At 40.2% G+C, this 19,646-nt stretch overlaps 1 protein-coding gene across 1 annotated transcript in view; it reads right to left on the reverse strand.

Annotated features, from left to right (window-relative positions):
• The window catches only part of LOC126480932 (transcription termination factor, mitochondrial), a 60,796-nt gene that overhangs the window by 30,832 nt on the left and 10,318 nt on the right, over positions 1–19,646 (reverse strand). The window contains exons 2-3 of the mRNA XM_050104345.1: positions 11,173–11,348; positions 10,989–11,085 (exon numbers count right to left, since the gene is read on the reverse strand). Of these exons, the coding sequence (XP_049960302.1) occupies positions 10,989–11,085; positions 11,173–11,348 (273 nt within the window). The remainder of the gene's footprint in view (positions 1–10,988; positions 11,086–11,172; positions 11,349–19,646) is intronic.

Raw genomic sequence — 19,646 nt, forward strand, 5'->3', positions numbered from 1 at the left:
GGAGACAGCAAGACTTCAGTCCCCATTGTGCTACACAGTAATAGTTATGATGTTTCTGGCTATTTCTCACACCAATTAGTCATACTTTTTAGCTCTAATATGTATTAAAACAACTAAAGTAATCAGTCACATTAAAAGAATTATGTACAGCATGGTTAAAAACAGAATGAGACTTCTTAAATTTAGTACAACATTCCAGGGACATCCCTCATAGTTGGAGACGTTTACAAATTTAAAGTATCACGTTTACAAATTTAAAGTATCAGATTAACATAAATAGCATTTTCACCACAGTAATGCTACACATCAGATACTAAACAAAAAAAGAAAATAAATAAATAAAATAAAATCTTTAAATAATATTAACACAAGATGTTTACTCTGCAAATGCCAAATGCAGTGCAGTCCACAGTTTGTTTGTTTCTTCATTATAGCAACGCATTTAAACTTCCTGTTCAGATGTCTAGACTAAATCGAAGTCCTTGTCCCCGCATACGATTCTTTTACTAATTTTGTTAAACTGAGTCTGTATCAGAATTTCCATTACCTTTTTGCACTTTGAAATCCTTTCTCCCAGGAAAGTAGCAAAAATATACTCAAACTCTGTCAACAAAGTCAGCCATTCAGGTGATGGCTATGTGACAGGTACTTTACAAATAACAGTAATCCAATGCTGATTCATAATTTCTTTTGCAGCAGGCTGACAATGAACTGTTTCACCTCCCAGCGAACTGCCAATGTTCTTGCATTTGAAGCCAAGACAAGGTTCTGTCACATCTTCAATGAGAAATACTGTACTGTTGAGGATAATGTTTAGAAACACGTTCTCTTCACTTCTGTTTTTGCAACTGATATTAATTAAAATAGTGCCTATATTGATGAAAGAAAATTTTTGTAATCTGTACTGGATGGTTGGTTGGTTGATTTGGGGGAGGGGACTAAACAATGAGGTCATTGGTCCCATCAGATTAGGGAAGGATGGGGAAGGAAGCCGGCCATGCCCTTTCAAAGGAACCATCTTGGCATTTGCATGAAGTGATTTAGGAAAATCACAGGCAACCTAAATCAGGATGGCCGGATGTGTGTTTGAACCATCACCCTCCAGGATGTGGGTCCAGTGAGCTAACCATTGTGCATTTGTACTGGACTGAAATTATTTACATTAACAGCAGTTTCTCCCAAAGCATACAATTATTTGAGAAGACAAAAATATCCTTTGTCCTGCTATCCAATAAAGGACAAAAAAAGTGAGTGTAGTACAAGAGACTAAGCAATGTGAGTGTATCAAAAGAGATAACAATTTTAATTAGAACTGGATCAGACGAGTTTAAAACCTTCGATGAGGTACCTGTTCTTACATTTGATAAAATTAGTGCTACCGCAAGTTTGAAGTACGGAAAGGTTTTGATCACACAGTTCTTTATTAAGCATTACACATTTCATAATTTCATCATCAGATTGAAGGTGTTGGATAGTGTGTACAAAGGAATTAACATTAACAAATATATACATACCAACATAAGTAAGCATATTAGTGATCCATACACAGAATTTTCAATTAATATCATACTTACCATAAAGACGACATGTTAAGTTCCAGACGGGCACATGAAAGCTAATATGTAAGCCTCTTTTAGTTGCGTCCATCTGCAACTTAATCTGCCACCTTTACGATAGGTAGCAATCTATCTTTTCCTTACATTGATAATATTCCAACCCGAAGTTTCCAATGTTTAATTATTATAATAATTACATTTAAATCAAACTTTAGAAAAAGGCTTGCAAAAGTGAGCACATAGGCTGAATATAATACAGATATCATCTCATATAATCACTTCTGACAATGCCATTGCCTGTTCAAAGGGAACCAATGCTAAACTGGCTGAGGCAATTATGCTAACTAAACAGTAAATGAAGGCCAGTGAACATAAAAATGAAATCTATAGTAAGTAAGTAATAAACAAAATCAATCCAAGTAACACAAATATGGCTTTAGTAATAAACATTTGAATAATAATGGAAATAAGACTCCCATGACTCAACACATAACAAGACAAAAGAATCATACAGAAGGTGCAACATAAGCGATACACAGAACAAATGCTGTGACCAGTACAAACTAAAAGAATATAGTGAGAGTTAGTCAGTGCTACTCTGCGTGTACATGGGTGCAAGTCGCTGGTAAATGGCACGGCGGAGACCCTGCCGTGTACACGCTTCATTCAGGCAGCCTCTAGAGGCTAGCCCATGCTGATACAGTTGGAGCTGATTGAAGTACACATGTGTGGTGACACAACATTTGGCGCATTCACACTAAAAGTGTTAGCAATAGGATACAGCATATAACTCGGGCGAAGAGGGCCCCCAGGCGATGGAGGAGATGCCTGACAAGAGGTACACCCATCAGCGGGTGCCAATGGCAGGGGCAGGGTGATGTGCCAGCTGGGCACTGGAGCATATGGTTGGAATGTGCAGAGTTGCGAGCATATCCAAGGACGGTCAGCCCATGCTTTGCCTGGCGACAGCTCTGGGTACAAGGGTGTCATCAGCATCTTTACATTATCATCAGCAAGCAGATCCCACTGCAGAGGAGGAGGGGGCTGAGGTGATGATGGTGAAGGAGCCTGACTGGAACAGCAGGCTACGGTGACAGACCCGAGGCCAGAGACGGACTGGCGGCCAGTGCTGGGAAGCTTAAACCCTAGGGTACTGCACATAGAGGAGGCAGCCAATGAGACAGTGGTGCCTCCACAACTGGCAATGATGGGCTCAAGGTGGAAGGCAGTGGCCAGTTGCAGCAACAGCGGCTGGACACACAAACCAGTAGCCTCAAGCGGCGAGCAGGGGCACAACTGATCAAAGCGGTGCACCATCAGCCCATTGGCCATACAGACAACAATAAGAAGCTGTCCACAGCGGTGGACAACAGTGGTTAGTATCCACTTGGGCTGATGATCAAACGCCCACCCCGACACCGGCGATTCTGGTGCAAGGCAGCCAGACAAACCCAACCACAGCAGGTGCGGCACAGGGCCACAGAAGGTGGAGGAGCATGTGGGGCTGCTGGGCGTGAAGCAACTGAGCCGGACTGCGCTCCCCCATAGTCATGAAGAGATGTTGTTGTTGTTGTTGTTGTGGTCTTCAGTCCTGAGACTGGTTTGATGCAGCTCTCCATGCTACTCTATCCTGTGCAAGCTTTTTCATCTCCCAGTACCTACTGCAACCTACATCCTTCCGAATCTGCTTAGTGTATTCATCTCTTGGTCTCCCTCTATGATTTTTACCCTCCACGCTGCCCTCCAATACTAACTTGGTGATCCCTTGATGCCTCAGAACATGTCCTACCAATCGATCCCTTCTTCTGGTCAAGTTGTGCCACAAACTTCTCTTCTCCCCAATCCTATTCAATACTTCCTCATTAGTTATGTGATCTACCCATCTAATCTTCAGCACCTCATGAAGAGATAGGTGCTCAGAAAATGTAGAAGGGCATCATCCAGCAAAAAATCCACAACAAAATGTACACACTATCATTCCACCTCACCATCTGAGTGAGGGTGGAATGGCGGAGGCATAACATAATGAATGCCATGAGAGGAACAAAACAATTGAAAGGTGCCCAATATCGGAAACTAAGGTACAAGGCAACTCTTCAATAGAAAAAACCCTCAAAAGCGTACAAATTGTGACCTCAGCTGATACTGACACACAACGGAGAATGTGCATCCACAACCAAGAGCCAATAGGAAGTCAAGAATGGATCTGCAAAGCATACCTGAATGCATTCCACAGCTGACATGGTGCGGGCCAGGGGATAGAGATGCCATGGGAGTTGCCTGACGTTGGGCACATTGCTCACAAACTGTGACAAAACAGACAATTTTGCCATTGACCCCTGGCCAAAAAAACCGTCTCCTAACTAACAGTTTAGTGTGGGGAACTACCCAATGCTCCTGGTGGAGAAGGTGTAGAGCCTCGCACTGTAATGTGGTGGGAAAGACTACTCTGGGAGAGAGACCTTCCATAGAAAACAGCAAAACACCGTCAAAGGCAGGCAGTCAATACTGTACAGAAAAATAGTTGCGGAGGGTGTCCAAAGCCTGACTCAGTGTTTATCTCATCAGCCCTTTTGAACAAACCGAACTACTTCACAGAGATCTGGGTCTGTGGCAACAGCAGCTGCTATGCGTGAGCTCATAATTGGGAAACCCATGTTTGCAGCCATTGTGTCAATATGAAAGTGTGAAAGCAAAGCATTTCTTCATTATCAAAACCAGGATCAGGACCCACAGGAAGATGGGACAAGGTGTCTGCACTGGCATGTTTATACAAACATTGTAGTGAGACAAGAAGAGCACCCAGCATTGTAGGCAGTGTACTGCCTTGTTAGGCAAGGAAGTATGAGGGTTAGACAAGGAAACCCAGTGTTCATGGTCAGTAATAAGTTGAAACTTGGAGTCACACAAAACAAGAAATTTCTGGAGAGCATAGACAATGGTAAGAGCCTCTTATTCCACCTGAGAGTAATGCTGCTGGACCGGAGTGAGAGATTTAGAGGCAAAAGTAACAGGCTGTTCACAATCATCGATATATCAGTGCATTAGGACCACACCAAGGCCATACTGTAAGGTGTCAGTTGATAAAACTATGTGCTGCTCCAGAGAGAATGTAGCTAAACAAAGGGCCAAGAATAGTTTGGATTTCAACATATGAAAAGCAATTCAGGCTCCAGTAAAAAGGTACATCCTTGCATAGCAAGGCATGCAATGGAAGGGCTAATATGACCGCCCCTGACAGGGATTTATGGTAGTAGGCTACCTTCCCTAGGAAGGCCTGAAGCTCCTTCATAGACAAGGGATGAGGCACAGCTGTAACAGCAGAGATGTGGTCTGGCAGAGGGTGAACCTCATCCCACAGGACCTCGAGCCGCAAATAAACAATAAAAGTTGGGAAAAAAACTGAGATTTCACAATGCTCCACCGTAGACCTGGGGACTGTAGAGCACAAATTTTTCAAGTGATTGGCCTTGGAGGAGCCTGCAACAACAATATTACTCAGATAACTAATGCAACCCGCGACTGGTATAGTCAATTGCTCAAAAAATCATTGGAAAATAGCAGGGGCACCAGCCACACCAAAAGGAAGGTGTAAATATTGAAAGAGACCAAAATGAGTATTCAAAACTAGAACTCACTGAGACTCTTTGTCCACAGGAATCTGCAGATACACTTCAGACAAATCAATTTTAGAAAAGTACTGGCCACCCAACATTCCACCAACAGTTCCTCCTCATGTGGGAGAGGATACGTATCCATGATCGACTGCACATTGACAGTTTTACTGAAATTGCCACTGAGACACAGTTTCCTCGACAGCTTCTGAACTGCAGCCAGCTGAGACAACCACTCACTAGCCACAACAGGTTGCACCACCCCTAAAGAGTGAAGTCTGTTCAATTCTGCTTTCGCATGATCTTTCAGGGTGACAGGAATAGGATATGCACAGCAAAAATGAGGCCACGCCATAGATTTCAAAGAAATATGAGCAGAAAAATTTGTAGAACACCCCATACCTTCTAAAAACAACTCTACAAACTCCTCACATAGTGTTTACAATTGAGAGTACAGTAACTGATTGGAGAAAACATACACTGCATCGGGTGATAGAAAATCCAAATGCCTAAAATGCATCCATACCAAACAAGTTCTCAACACTGGCATCAGCAGCCACCAAAAGTGTAATGGAACAAACTACCGACTTGTAAGACACAGATACTATAAATTGACTCAACAGTGGACTGTTCTGTCTCTTATGACCGACCAGCTTCCATGTGACCAGTGTCAACGGTAGCGAGCCTGAACTCTTGTAGGTTTGAGAATTCAACAACACCACGGCAGCATCTGTGTCGACCCATAGCCAGAGCACTTGGTGAAAAACACTTAACTGATAAACAACCTGGGAGAACTCAAAAGCTTGGAGTCACACAGTTTACATCCATGTCCATTACAAGTAGCCCATTGCTTAGAGCATGCCAAACGTTCACACTGGACAATACAGGAAAGAAACAGAGAATGCAGTCCCTGGTGCTGTGGTGGTCACAGCTGCTTGGACTGGCCTTGGTCTGCTCAGCTCTGGGCCATCATGTTCACAGATGCCACCGCTGCTTCCTCGTGGAAGCTATCTGTTGTTCTAGTGGACACATCTTGTGACACTATTGCCACATCATCCCACACTTCAATTTCATCATGCACTGCCTGGGAAACTTCAGACGATTGTGCTATTTGCAAAACTTCTGCTAAGGGGGTGTTTTGCTTCCTGGTGCACTTCCTTGTCCAGAACTAAACAGATAACTGTGTCACACACCGTACAGTCTGTGTAAGAGTCATTACAGTCATCAGTAATGAATTGACACCTACGGCTAAGGCCATGAAGTTTGGCTGCCCAGCCTCGTATGACCGTTTTGATTTCTTGCAGCATTGGTAGAATTCAACTCGTGCTGCTATGACATGCATTCATTTGTGATAGTAGTTGAGCAATAAACTGCATATGTGATCAAATTGATACACTTTAGGTGGAACCCACAAGAGGAATAAGGCTTTCCACAAATCTGAGTCTGTCACACCGAAAACCAAAACATGTTGTCCGAGTTCTTTTTCATAAGTTTGACTATTTTCGGCTGAATCATCATAAGGAGGAAAAGATGGTGTATAGACCGGTGGAATGGTGCCCTATCTGTTAATGGAAGCAGACAAAGTGGTCACTGCCGAAATAAGCTGTTTACTCAGGGCCTGTAGCATGACATCAATAATGACTAAACCTGATGGAACTGCTCTTAAAGAGTGCATACATAGAAACCATTCCAAACTCATTGCCAATCATGTAATAAAAAGTAGTACACAAAACCAATCCAAGTAACACAAATATGGCTTTATTCATGGTTGTGAAAGAATGAGTTTACAACCATCACAAGCTAAAATGTTACATGGGTATGACCAAACGTAGTCATATTACAATAGTCAACCACATAATAAATGACATACAACAGAACCATTTAGGTGCCTAGATAAGTGGCACCAACTTGAAATAAAATAGCTGCTAGTATTACAATTAAAAGGATTTTTTTTAACTAAAAAGCCTAATGGTATAATATCAGACCATATAACAGTAAAGCTTGAAGTAGATGTGCAAGGGCAACAAACATCCATGCATATCATGGCTAAGGATGCAGAATTAGGATTATGCTTCTTAATAATAAAAAAAAAATTTTAAATCCTTCGGCTTTTGTTTAATTTTTAGATAGCTTAATCACAACTGTCAGTTCGGCACCAGTTCTCTAGGAATAGACAATAACATTGTCAAATATGCCTATTTAAGATGATATCTGTATTACACTCAGCTTATGTGCTGACTTTCTTGAGCCTTTTACTAAAGTTTGATTTAAATAAAAATATGATAATAATTGAACTTTGGAAACTTCAGGACGGGATATCAATAACGTACGAAAAAGATAGATTGCTATATGATAGTAATTGAAAATTCTGTATATGGATCATTAATATGCATACTTACGTTAGTATTTTGTTACCTTTGTACTTTATCCCACATGTTCTCTCTCATTATGAAATTTTGAAGTGCACAACACTTAACAAAGAATTGCGAGATCAAGAAACTAAAACCAAACTCCATCCAAACAGGCCTTGAAAGGCCCAATGGTATTGATTGACCACTGTGTCTACCTCAGCAGACAGGCTTCAGTGGATGCAGATATGAAGGGGCATGTGGTTAGCACACCACTCTCCTGGCTGTTGTCAGTTTTTGTGACCAGAGGCATTACTTCTAAATTAAGCAGCTCCCCAATTGGTCTCTGAGTACACCCCACTTGCCAACACCACTTGGCTGACCTGGACAGCCCTAAATCTGATGCCTGACAGCATTTAGCTTCGATGACCTGACAGCAAAGGGTGTTACCACTGCTGCAAGGCCATTGGCTGTGAGATCAAGACCTTTCCATATTTCAGAGTTGTGCCAAATCTGAATGGTCACCTGCCTCTACCATGGATGTAATTCTCCATCAAATAATAAAGTTAATGCTGATAGTATAGTAATTACATTTTCCGACATGATATTTTCTGTGATAATGGGCCTTAGCTTATTTGGGCAGGGAGGCAGCTAATATATTATGACGTCAACATCACAATGACCAGTGATCTCTTAAGAACAATAACAAAATAATGGGAAGTAGCTGGATGTATCTCAGCTTTTGATTGTGATATGAGAGCAAAAAATTTGAAAGTTTAGAAGCAGTTTCAGCTATTCACAAATAAAATGTATTTCTTAAATCCACATATTATGACAGGATAGTACAGGTATTATGTAATGTACACATTGTTGAATTCTTTCATAATATTGTTAATAAACCATTTACTAGATGTAGGATGCATTTTGCAAAGAAGTCAATACAATCTATGATGGATCAACATAATGATGATCTTTCAGTTGCATTTCATATTTCAGAGAGATTCCTGAATATTACTGGAAGTTTACACCAAAGTGTGAGAACAGCAGCACAGTTACTCTTATGCCACACTGAGCAAGCTATGAGATATGTGCTAAAGAGAACGAAGTTATTTTTACTGAACTATTAAACAACATGTGTTCAACATAAATGATCCCAAAAATGACATGACTCCCTGAGAAATGCATATGATCTCAATTTAAAAACTGGGAGAATGTTTTGAGAAGATTTTTGGAAGTTTGTTTGGCTACAATTATATCAAAAAGAGCAGCTCTTCTAGCATTTTAGAAAGGTAATTTGATGTATGATTGGAATGTTGGATACATGCCGTTTGAAATTTGTGGATTTTCTTGAAAACGAGAAATGCTCAAAACTGCAACTGCAATAAAAAAAATTTGGCAATGAGAAGTGGTAATTGCTATATACGATAAGCGGTATTATATACGATAAGCAGTAATTTAATGATATAAATTTAATGATATAAAGTTGTTTCAGCCTTTTTGCACATAGATTTCATATCCTTGTGATGCTCTGTTCCTGTGATGTCCTACACGTAAAGGCAAATTTTAAGGACATACTTATGGATTCTCAATAACATACTATCATTAACATGTGCAAAAATGACATATTTAATGCTCAAGAATCACATATACATAATGACAAAAACAGAGAGATTTAACTCACAAAAGTGTTCGTTAATGCCATTTAACAAAAGGAAGAAATTAGTTTATCATCTCTCTCTGATACTGATACAATCTCTTACAGCTTTCTGAGTGTCACCTCCAAAATTGTGTACTTTCTGTGAAAGGACAGCATTCAAGTTCTGTGTCTTTTTAGAGACAGACCTAGCACCTCATTTTTTCTAATCCCACATGCAGTCCTCTAGAAGGAAATGCTTCAAGCATATCTTTGCATTGTGAACATTTATTTTGACCATTCATTTGCAGCAAGATACCCACTTGCGCAAACTAATACAATTTTTGTGAGATGACGGTACATAACATCTCGAGTTTAATAGGCAGTGTTGTTACAATGAGCAACGGCATAATTATGCCTGCTCTTATTTATTCCATCAGCCATTCAGTACTGAGTAGAAAGGTAGTAATTGTGACACAAAGCACAGCGCTTCCTGAACACAAAATCAACATTTTTTTGATAGTTCCACTAAAAAGTCACAGATGATTTTCTATTCCATCCTTGTCCAATTCAATCAAAATTTTGCACACATTCCTTTTTTTCCAGGTGTAAATAATTCTGTAATTTGGTTATAATAGAGGGAAACATTCTACGTAGGAAATAAATATCTAAAAACAAAGATGATTTGACTTACCAAATGGAAGTGCTGGCAGGTCGACAGACACACAAACAACCACAAACATACACACAAAATTCAAGCTTTCGCAACAAACTGTTGCCTCATCAGGAAAAAGGGAAGGAGAGGGAAAGACGAAAGGAAGTGGGTTTTAAGGGAGAGGGTAAGGAGTCATTCCAATCCCGGGAGCGGAAAGACTTACCTTAGGGGGAAAAAAGGACGGGTATACACTCGCACACACACACACACACATATCCATCCACACATCTTAAATGATAAAACAATAAATTAATAAGTACACAAATAAATCACTTCTCCAGAGATTATGTTGAAAGGTAAAATTTATCAACACTTTTGTTGAAGGTTTAACCAAACAAAAGAATCATTCTTTTCCACATAAAAAAGATACTCTTCACATTACATTTTTATTTTCTATTTTTATGAATCTTGTGATCTTCAGTGAAAAATTACTCTCATTTCTTATGGAAGCATTATTTACAATGTTCGTTGATACTCTAAGCCAACTACATGCAAAATGAGATGAGAGTAGTTTATTTTCCCCAAACAGTTCAGCGTAAACATAGGGAAATCCAGTACAGAATAATGACAATATTACAAAAAGAATAGATTGCTGCTCAACATATAGTGGAGATCTTGAGTCACAGATAGGCACAAAAGAAGAAGAAGAAGAAGAAGAAGAAGAAGACAGTCAAACAAGTAACCCTTTGGCCAGAAAGGCCTTCTTTGGAATTAGACACACACACACACACACACACACACACACACACACACACACACACACACACCTGCAAAGACAACTCTCACACACACATGACCAGAGTCTGGCCTCGATAACCAGAGACTGTGGTTATGTGTGTGTGTGTGTGTGTGTGTGTGTGTGTGTGTGTGTGTGAGAGAGAGAGAGAGAGAGAGAGAGAGAGAGAGAGAGAGAGAGAGAGAGAGAGAGAGAGTTTTGTCTAATTCTGATGAAGGCCTTTCTGGTTGAAAGCTTACTTGTTTGACAGCCATTATTATTATTATTATTATTATTGTGCCTGTCTGCAACTCAACATTTCTGCTACATGGTGAGCAGCAATCTATCTTTTTCACAATATTGACAGCATAAAAACAGATTAGACAGATAATTTTTTCAGAGCTTACCAAGCATGAGGTCCATTACAGTCTGGAGTTTAACAAATGGCATGGACAGTAAAACATCATGTTTCACTAAGGCCTCACTAATAACAGACGGTGGGCACTGAAAAGCAAAACATGTACAGGAAATGAATGGTTACGAAAGAAAAACAGGAATTCAGTTCAACTCAAATTATTATGTCAAATTTACCTGCAGTTTTTCACTCAGATATTTGATGCGGCTTCCTTCAGATAAATGCAAGTCATCCTTCTGAGCATATTCTTTTATTATTCTTAGCTTGTGGAAAGGTATTTTCAAGAGTGGCACAACTTTATTTATGTCTTCATGATATCTCTTCACTATTTGTATGCTGTACTTTAGTTTTCCTGTAGAGAGATTGAAAATCCAGAGGGTTGATTCACAACACAAAATGATTGCAGTAAGGGGGTAGATTAGTCTCCACATCAGTTATTGGAAACTTATAAAGTAACAGAATGTTTAATGTAAATGAATGAAGAACAGATGTGGGTTATTGTTCTCAAATATTTTTCTGTTCAACCTTATTTAGCAGTAAATTGTTGCAAAAATCCAGTAGAAATAGAAAAATTACTAGGCAAAACACAATGTGACATTCATAAAAAAACAAAAATTGTATTTTAGCTGGAATCCAGAGAAAATAAAGAGGCAGTGGTCAAGGGCGTACCAAGGATCTGAACTGGGGGAGGGGGGCAGGTCATACTAGTCTCAGGAAACAAGGACTCGAGACAACATACAGCATTTCTTATTAAATAAAACAGTAAACCAGTGAGAAGCTACTTTTAATAAACATTTTAAATACAAGAATGCACTTGTACAATCCGAGAAAACATGCAGCATTTCTTATTAAATAAAACAGTAAACTAGTGAAAAACTGCGAATTTCTTCTAGGGAGGGGGGGGGGGGGGGGGGGATAAAAATTAAGCACTAATTAATAAACTGACTGCTATGCAGCCCCCTGGCAATGCCTCATGCAGGACTCATTTTACCCACTGGCAGCCAGGAGCTCTCACAAGAACCGTAGACCTCACCAAGGTACATCAGCTTGCATACCTCCATGAAACTGATAGCCATACCACAGGTGCAACCACATTAGAGAAGTACCTATGGAGAGGCTAGACTAACCTGTGGTTCCCAAAGAGAGGCAGCGGTGTTTATAGTAGTAGCAGGGGCACGATTCTGAATAACTGACTGATCTAGTCTTAGAATACTAACCACATAGCCTTGCTATGTTGGTGCTGTAAATTACTGAAAGTAAGGGAATCTACAATCATTAAATTCTCTAGCTCTATTCTACGGCTGAGTGATGATGGCATCCTCTTGGTGAAATATTCTGTAGGTAAAATAGTCCCCTCATTCAGATCTCCAAGTGGAGACCTTTCAGAAGGTTGTTGTCATCAGCAGAAATCACACTTGCACAATACAGTTTGGAGTATGGAATGTTAGACCACATCACTGAGTAGGTAGGTTAGAGAATTTAAAAGTGCAGTTGCTGTGCAGGAAGAATAGGATTTGGATCAGGTGAAGACAGAGTTATACATACAAAACCAAATAGGTGTAATGCAGAAATAGGGCTAATAATGAATAATAAAATAAACATACAAGTAAACTACTAAAAAAAGGCACAGAGAATGTGTAACTGTAACCCAGACAGATATGAAGCAAACACCCACAACAATAGCACAATTTTATATGAAAGTTACCTTAGCAGATGATGAAGAGATTAAAGGGATGTACAATGAGATAAAAGAAATTAATCATATAGTTAAGGGAGATGAAAATTTAATTGTGATGGGGGACTGGAATTTTATATTAGAAAAGGATAGAAAGGAAAAATAGGAGAATACGGTTTGAGGGAGAGGAATGAAATGGGAATCCACATGGCAGAATTTTGCACGGACCACAATCTAAGCATTGCTAACCTTGGTTTAAGAATCACAAAAGAGGAGGACAATTTAAGCATTGCCAACACTGGTTTAAGAATCATGAAATATGGTGTATACATGGCACAGACCTGGAGACACCAAAAGTTTTCAAATACATTCCATACTGGTAGGACACAGATTTTGAAAGTAAATCTTAAACTGTAAAATATGTCTAGGGGCAGATGTGAACTCTTACCATAAAGTATTGATTGTGAATTGTAGATTAAAACTAAAGAAATTGCAGAAATGTATGAAATTAAGGAGATGGAGCCTGGATACACTGAAAGAACCATAAAATTAGGCAAAAATTAAATGAAAGACGGGAAAGATATGCAATAGAAGATGGAAGGATGGCTTTGAGAGAAGAAATAGTGAAGGCAGTAGAGGATCATACTGGTGAAAGGAGAAAACATAAAACTGCAAATTGGAATACTGGCACCTTAAAAATTACAGGAAGTGCAAAATGACAAAGCAAGAATGGCTGCATGCGAAATAAAAGGGAGTAGAGGCATGACTATGGGAAAATTAAAGAGACTTTGTAGAAAAGAAAAGCAACTGTTTGAAAATTAAAAGCTCAGATGACAAGCCTGTACTAGGCAAAGAAGGGAAGATTGAAAGGATGAAGGAGTAGATAGAAGGACCATACAAGGGAAATTAACTTGAAGGTGGTATTATAGAAAGGGAAGAGGGTGAAGATGATGATGAGATGGCAGAGATGATAGTCTGGGAAGAATCTGGCCAAGCACTGAAAGTCAAACAATGCCCATAAAGCCAACGACTATCTCTCAGAATTACTGAGCCCCCTGGAGCTGTTACTGAACTATTCCATCTGGTATGAAAGATATATGAGACAGTGGAACACCTTCAGACTTCAAGAAGAATGTAATAATTCCTATTCCAAAGAAGGAAGGTGCTGTCAGGTGTGAGTATTACCACAACCACAAGTTTAATAACTCATGGTTCCATAATACCGACATAAATTATTTATATATATATAAGGTACAAGATCAGTTCAGGTTTCATAGAAATGCAGGAATACACAAGAGAATATTGACCCAGTGAGTTATCTTAGAAGATAAACTAAGTAATGGCAAACCTATATTTACTGCTTTAATAAATTTAGAGAGCACTTTTGACAATGCTGACTTGAATACTCTCTGACATTCTGAAAGTAGCAGGGATAAAACACAGAGAGCAAAAAGTTATCTATACTTGTACAGAATCAATGGACAACAAAATAACTGTTAATGGCAGAAGTATAGAGGATATATAATTTAGACTATGTGACGAAGCAAGCTGGGATATTTTTACTTCCCCCCTTGTTTTGCCATATGCCTCCTTAAAATTCATTTTTTCACTTTTAACTAATTACCATGAACATATGTGTGTATAATCTGCATTTTCATAAAAGAGAAAAGTTGGCCCTCAGTTTTAAAGAACATAAAACCAGATCTAATTTTGTGCTTAGTTTTATGGATGTAATTGATTTTCTAATTTATTTCAACTATTTTCCTAGTTAATACTATTGTTATACGGTGAAATCAGTAAATGCTTCATAACTTAAATTCTATTGTTGATGTATAAACAAATATAAATCTGTACTAATTATAAACAACTAACAGTATTCTTAAAGGATCTATATGGCTCTATTCAAAAACTTGTTGGCAAAGCCAGCCCTTAATTAATTCCAAAGTAATTCACAGTTTTGTCAAAAGTATTGTTTGCATAACTATATATGTTAATTTCATGATTTAAACAAATAATTCGGCTTAACCCTTGTAGCAGAAGAAACTGTTAAAAAGAACCAATTTTTTATGTATTCAGTTAATTTAATGAGTTACGTTTTATTGTAATTTCTGTAAATTTAACTTCAAACTGTGGTGTCACAGCCAGACACCACACTTTCTAGGTGGTAGCTTAAATCGGCCGCGGTCCATTTAGTACATGTCGGACCCGCATGTCGCCACTTTGTGATCGCAGACCGAGCGCCACCACAAGGCAGGTCGCGAGATACGGAATAGCACTCGCTCCAGTTGTACGGACAACATTGCTAGCGACAATACGGACGAAGCCTTCCTCTCATTTGCCGAGAGACAGTTAGAATAGCCTTCTGCTGAGTCCATGGCTACGACCTAGCAAGGCGCCAATTGTAACAGTGCATGTATCTTATGAGTCTCATTTGTATAGTCAAGAGAGATGTATCACAAGGAGTGATTAAAAGTTAAGTATATTCCAAAGCTACGTATTTTCTTTATAGCAGTCATAACGTATCCTGTTCCAGACTTGACGCCAGTCGGCGTGTGTGTACGCGTGCCTTTCGGCTCCCTTCTCAGTGTGGCGTAGCAAGCTTGTTACGCCACAACACAAACAATGTGTAGTTTCAGTACCTATTATTGTGAGGATATATAAGGACTCGATTTTTGGTCCCGAGACAGTCAGTCCACAGCCAAGTTTCAGGGAAGAAACCGTGTTGGTTAGAACAACAACAATGCTTCAACTTAACTGTGAAATAAGTGTTACACAATTATGCCGTTTGTTAAAACAGTGACAGTGTCTGCTTCACACATACCGTCCTTTTCTTCAAGAACTGTGAACTTTGTGGTTAGGTTTTTACTGCTCATAGATGTACAATAGTAAACTACTGTAGCAGTATGTGGAGGTTTGCCTGCAAACTATTAATGAGGCTTATGGGAAGTTTAAATAATAGTGCACTGGCCATATATAACTGTGTAATATGGGGGGGTTATGAACAGTGAAAGTAAACTACTGTGAAACACAACTGTGCAGCTGTCAGCTACATTATTTGAAGTAGTGTTGTACCTCCACACCCCATTTTTCAGCCAGTACCACAACACAGTACCTCAACACTGAGGACAACAAATGGAGAAATAAAAAAGGCAAACCATCACAACTGGAATACCACAAAAAATTTTCTAGGTAAAAAGAAATTTAAATGTTAGAAGCTCTTTTCTGAAATCATTTATGTGGAGTGAAGTCTTTTACAGAAATGAAACGAGAGCAATACACAGTTTAAATAAGAAAAGAATAGAAGATTTTGATATATGGTGCTACTGAAGAATGCTGAAGATTAGATGGGTACATCAAATAACTAACGAAAAGGTATGTAAAATAAAGGAAAGGTACTCACTTATAGATGACTCATGTGTGGCACGTATAAACACACAACATAAAACTATTCATACTTGCTTTTGAGCTCTGGCTGTTTCTCTTGTAGAAACACACACCGTCACGCAGCAACCACACAGACACCAGTACACACACACACACTCATGGCCACAGTAAGACATACTATCAACTGTTGATAGCAGTTGCCTGGGCAGATGGAGGTGGGGATGGCATAGGGAAGGACACATGAGATGAGGAGGTGGTAGTTGATTAACTATGTTTTCAGTCACTCCTTTTATCTCCCAACCATCCAACCATGGATCCTTGCTCATTCTACCTCCACCAAAATATTCTCGTTTGCCCCAGCAAAATTCCAATCACACATCCTGTTTCTGAAATCTTGTCTGGCATATGGTATCCCACCTAATGGGCCTAGAATTAAAACTGGCATCTCAGGCTGTTGCACATTCTACTCCAAGAGCCTTCACCATTTCCAGTTTCATCAGTCCCTCACCCTCACCACTCTGGTCCTTCAGAATCATACAATCCAAGGTCAAACCATAGTTCACAGACTTTGCTCCTTTTGCAAAACACATTTAGTCTGTGACCTCAACTTTCTGAATGCTATTGTTGAGCTACTCCTGTCTTATGCCCACACTGAATTGTCTATAGCCAAGAAAAAGCTTACTGCGCTTATCTAACCTCCCCCCCCCCCCCCCCACCCTCACCCCACAGCCAACCCTTCATAGCTCCTCAACCATGCCTTATTGACATACTTTGGCTTCCACATTCCCAAAAACTTGCTCCACCCTCCATGAAACACACTGCTCCAGAACACCCATCCCATAACACTGTTGTCAACCTTCTTGCCAAAACTCTGACCCCTGAAAAAGACTCAGTACTTTATTAATGCCTCACTTTTAGCCCTAAACCTAAGTTCATCCATGCCAGACTTGTAAAGGACCTTCTTCTCTCCATTCATTCTCTATAGCAAATACATTTCTTCATTGCACACCTTACTGACAACAGTCACCAAAACCCCACACTGGACCTTGTTTAAAACAGTTCCTATCTCCCTCCAACTTTGATCCACCTTCCCTTCCACATAGTTGTCACCTGGTAATCTTTCAGAAATTCCTCACTTCCAACCTGGCCTCACCTTCCTTTCCTAAATCCCTCCCACTCCTATGGAACACAATGCTATCCACAACCTGAAAATCAATCCAGGTCTTATCATCCTTCCCTTAGACAAAGGCTTCACCACAGTAATCATAACTCATAGTGATTATGAGGCTGAGGGTCTCCTTCAACTTTCTGAAACACAAACCATACAACCATGACAGCATCTCAGGAGACCAACATGACCTCCAGAGCTCCTCCAAGACCTTAGGTCCATCCCAAACTTGACACCTGAATCCATCTCCCTCCTCATACCATCAACCCTATGCACTCCTAACTTCTGCCTACTCCCCAAACTCTACAAACCCAACAGTTACTACTAGACTCCTTTTTGGTCACTGTGGATGTGATGTTCCCAAAGAAGACTACTTTTCGCAATATCCTCCTGACATCACCCCAACAACTCTTTCCAAACCCTTCTAGCCAACTACATCATGACCCACAAGTACTTCACTTTCAAAACCCAAATCTATAAACAAACATTTGGTAGAGTCATGGATAGTTGCATGGTCCCATCCTATGCCAACTTATTTATGGATGACCTGGTGAAAACATACATCTCTAGTCAACACCTAAAACTCCAAGTCTGGTTTAGAATCACTGATGACATATCTGTGATCTGGACTCATGGCAAGGACAACCTTTGCTCTTTCCTCCATAACATGAACACCTATTCCCACATTCACTACACCTGGTCCTTCTCAACTGAACTAGTCACCTTCCTAGATGTCAATGTCTATCTCTCAGATGACTCCATAAATAAGTCTTTTCATATCAGGCATACCAGTAATCAACAGTACCACCACTCTGACAGCTTTAATCCATTCCATATCAAAAAGTCTCTTCCATATAGCCCCAGCACTGATGGACACCACATCTGCAGTGGAAAGCAGGAGTTGTCAAAATGTTCCGATAACCTTACCAGAGCCTTTATTGACAGACAGTTTCCCATCCGGCTCACACATAAACAGATTTATTGTGCCATCTACTCCTCCGACACCAGTAAACCTGTTGAGCTGGCTCCACACACCACTCCTGTGATCCCTCAGTATCACCCTGTACTTGAAAAGCTCAACCACAACCTCCACCAAGGGTTCAACTACCTCTTTGTGCACTGAAATTAGGGGTGCCCTACTCAAAATCTTACCCACACTTGTATTCCACTGTCTACGCACCAACAGAATATCCTTGTTCATCCCTATTCCAATCCTCCACCCAACAGATCAATCCCTTGTGGTTGACCCTGGTGAGAGATATGACCTGAATACCCATCACCACCTTCTAGTGTAGTCCAGTTACAGGCATTTCCTGCCTGAAAATGCAGGACCACATGTGAAAGCAGCAATGTTATATATCAGCTATGCTGCAATTACTGTGCAGCATTCTACTGTCTACCAACTGTCTACTCACATTATTTTCCACTGCCAAAGAATGGCAAACTGCAAACTTGACCACCCATTGCCAAACACGCTGCACACCACAACAGAAATGAGTTCAATAGCTGATTTACTATGCGGGTCATTTGGATACTCTCTTCCAGTAATAAGTTTCTGTGAACTATGCAGGTGCGAATTGTCTCTCCAGCATATCTTGCACTCTCACAATTCTCCTGGCCTAAACCTCTGTAATTTTTTCTTCTGTCCACAATAATGCTTCCCCATGCAGATCATGTACTGATTTCTCCTACCACCCTTCCTACCCCTCCAAGCAAGCATATATTTTCTTCCCCCCCCCCCCTCCTCCCCCTTTTCCACCCTTCTACTTTTATGACTTACCTCCCTGCCTGCCTCCTCATCTCCACCTTCCTCTCCTTTCCTCCCTCTTCCTAAATCTTATATGCTCTAGTCTCTGAACTCCTCCCATCTTGTTGCGCAACCACTGTCATTGTGTCACCTAAGAAAAGACCTGTCTCGCACTATCCCACTACACCCTGCTCACTTCATGCATTCTTGCCTAGCCCCTCCCCACCTCCATCTGTCCAAGTAATTGCGGTCTATAACCAACCATCAGTCTTGTTGTGGCCACAGGCATGTGAGTTTCGGAGTCCGTGTAGTTGTGTGCGTGAATGTGTGTGCTTCTACTAGAGAAAGAGCAAGAGCTCAAAAGCTATTACAAACAGGCCCTGTTGTGTATTTCTATATGCCACACATCAGTCAGCTGCAGGTGAGTGGGTGCCTTTCCTTTATTTTACATGTTGTTCCATCCAGGAATTTACATTGTTGTTACATAATGAACAGGAAGGCATCAAATTTGAGAAAAATGAAATTTGTGGCACAATTTGACTATGTGATAGGACACATCACAAGGCAGCAAAGAATCATCAGTTTCCTAATGGGAAAAAGAAGTGTGCACCTGTGTGGAGGCTGGGTAGGGGGGAGGGGAGGGAGGGGTGCATTGTAAAGGGAGACCATGGCTTGA

The sequence above is a fragment of the Schistocerca serialis genome, chromosome 5, assembly GCF_023864345.2.
Source record: "Schistocerca serialis cubense isolate TAMUIC-IGC-003099 chromosome 5, iqSchSeri2.2, whole genome shotgun sequence".
NCBI classification, from domain to species: domain Eukaryota; kingdom Metazoa; phylum Arthropoda; class Insecta; order Orthoptera; family Acrididae; genus Schistocerca; species Schistocerca serialis.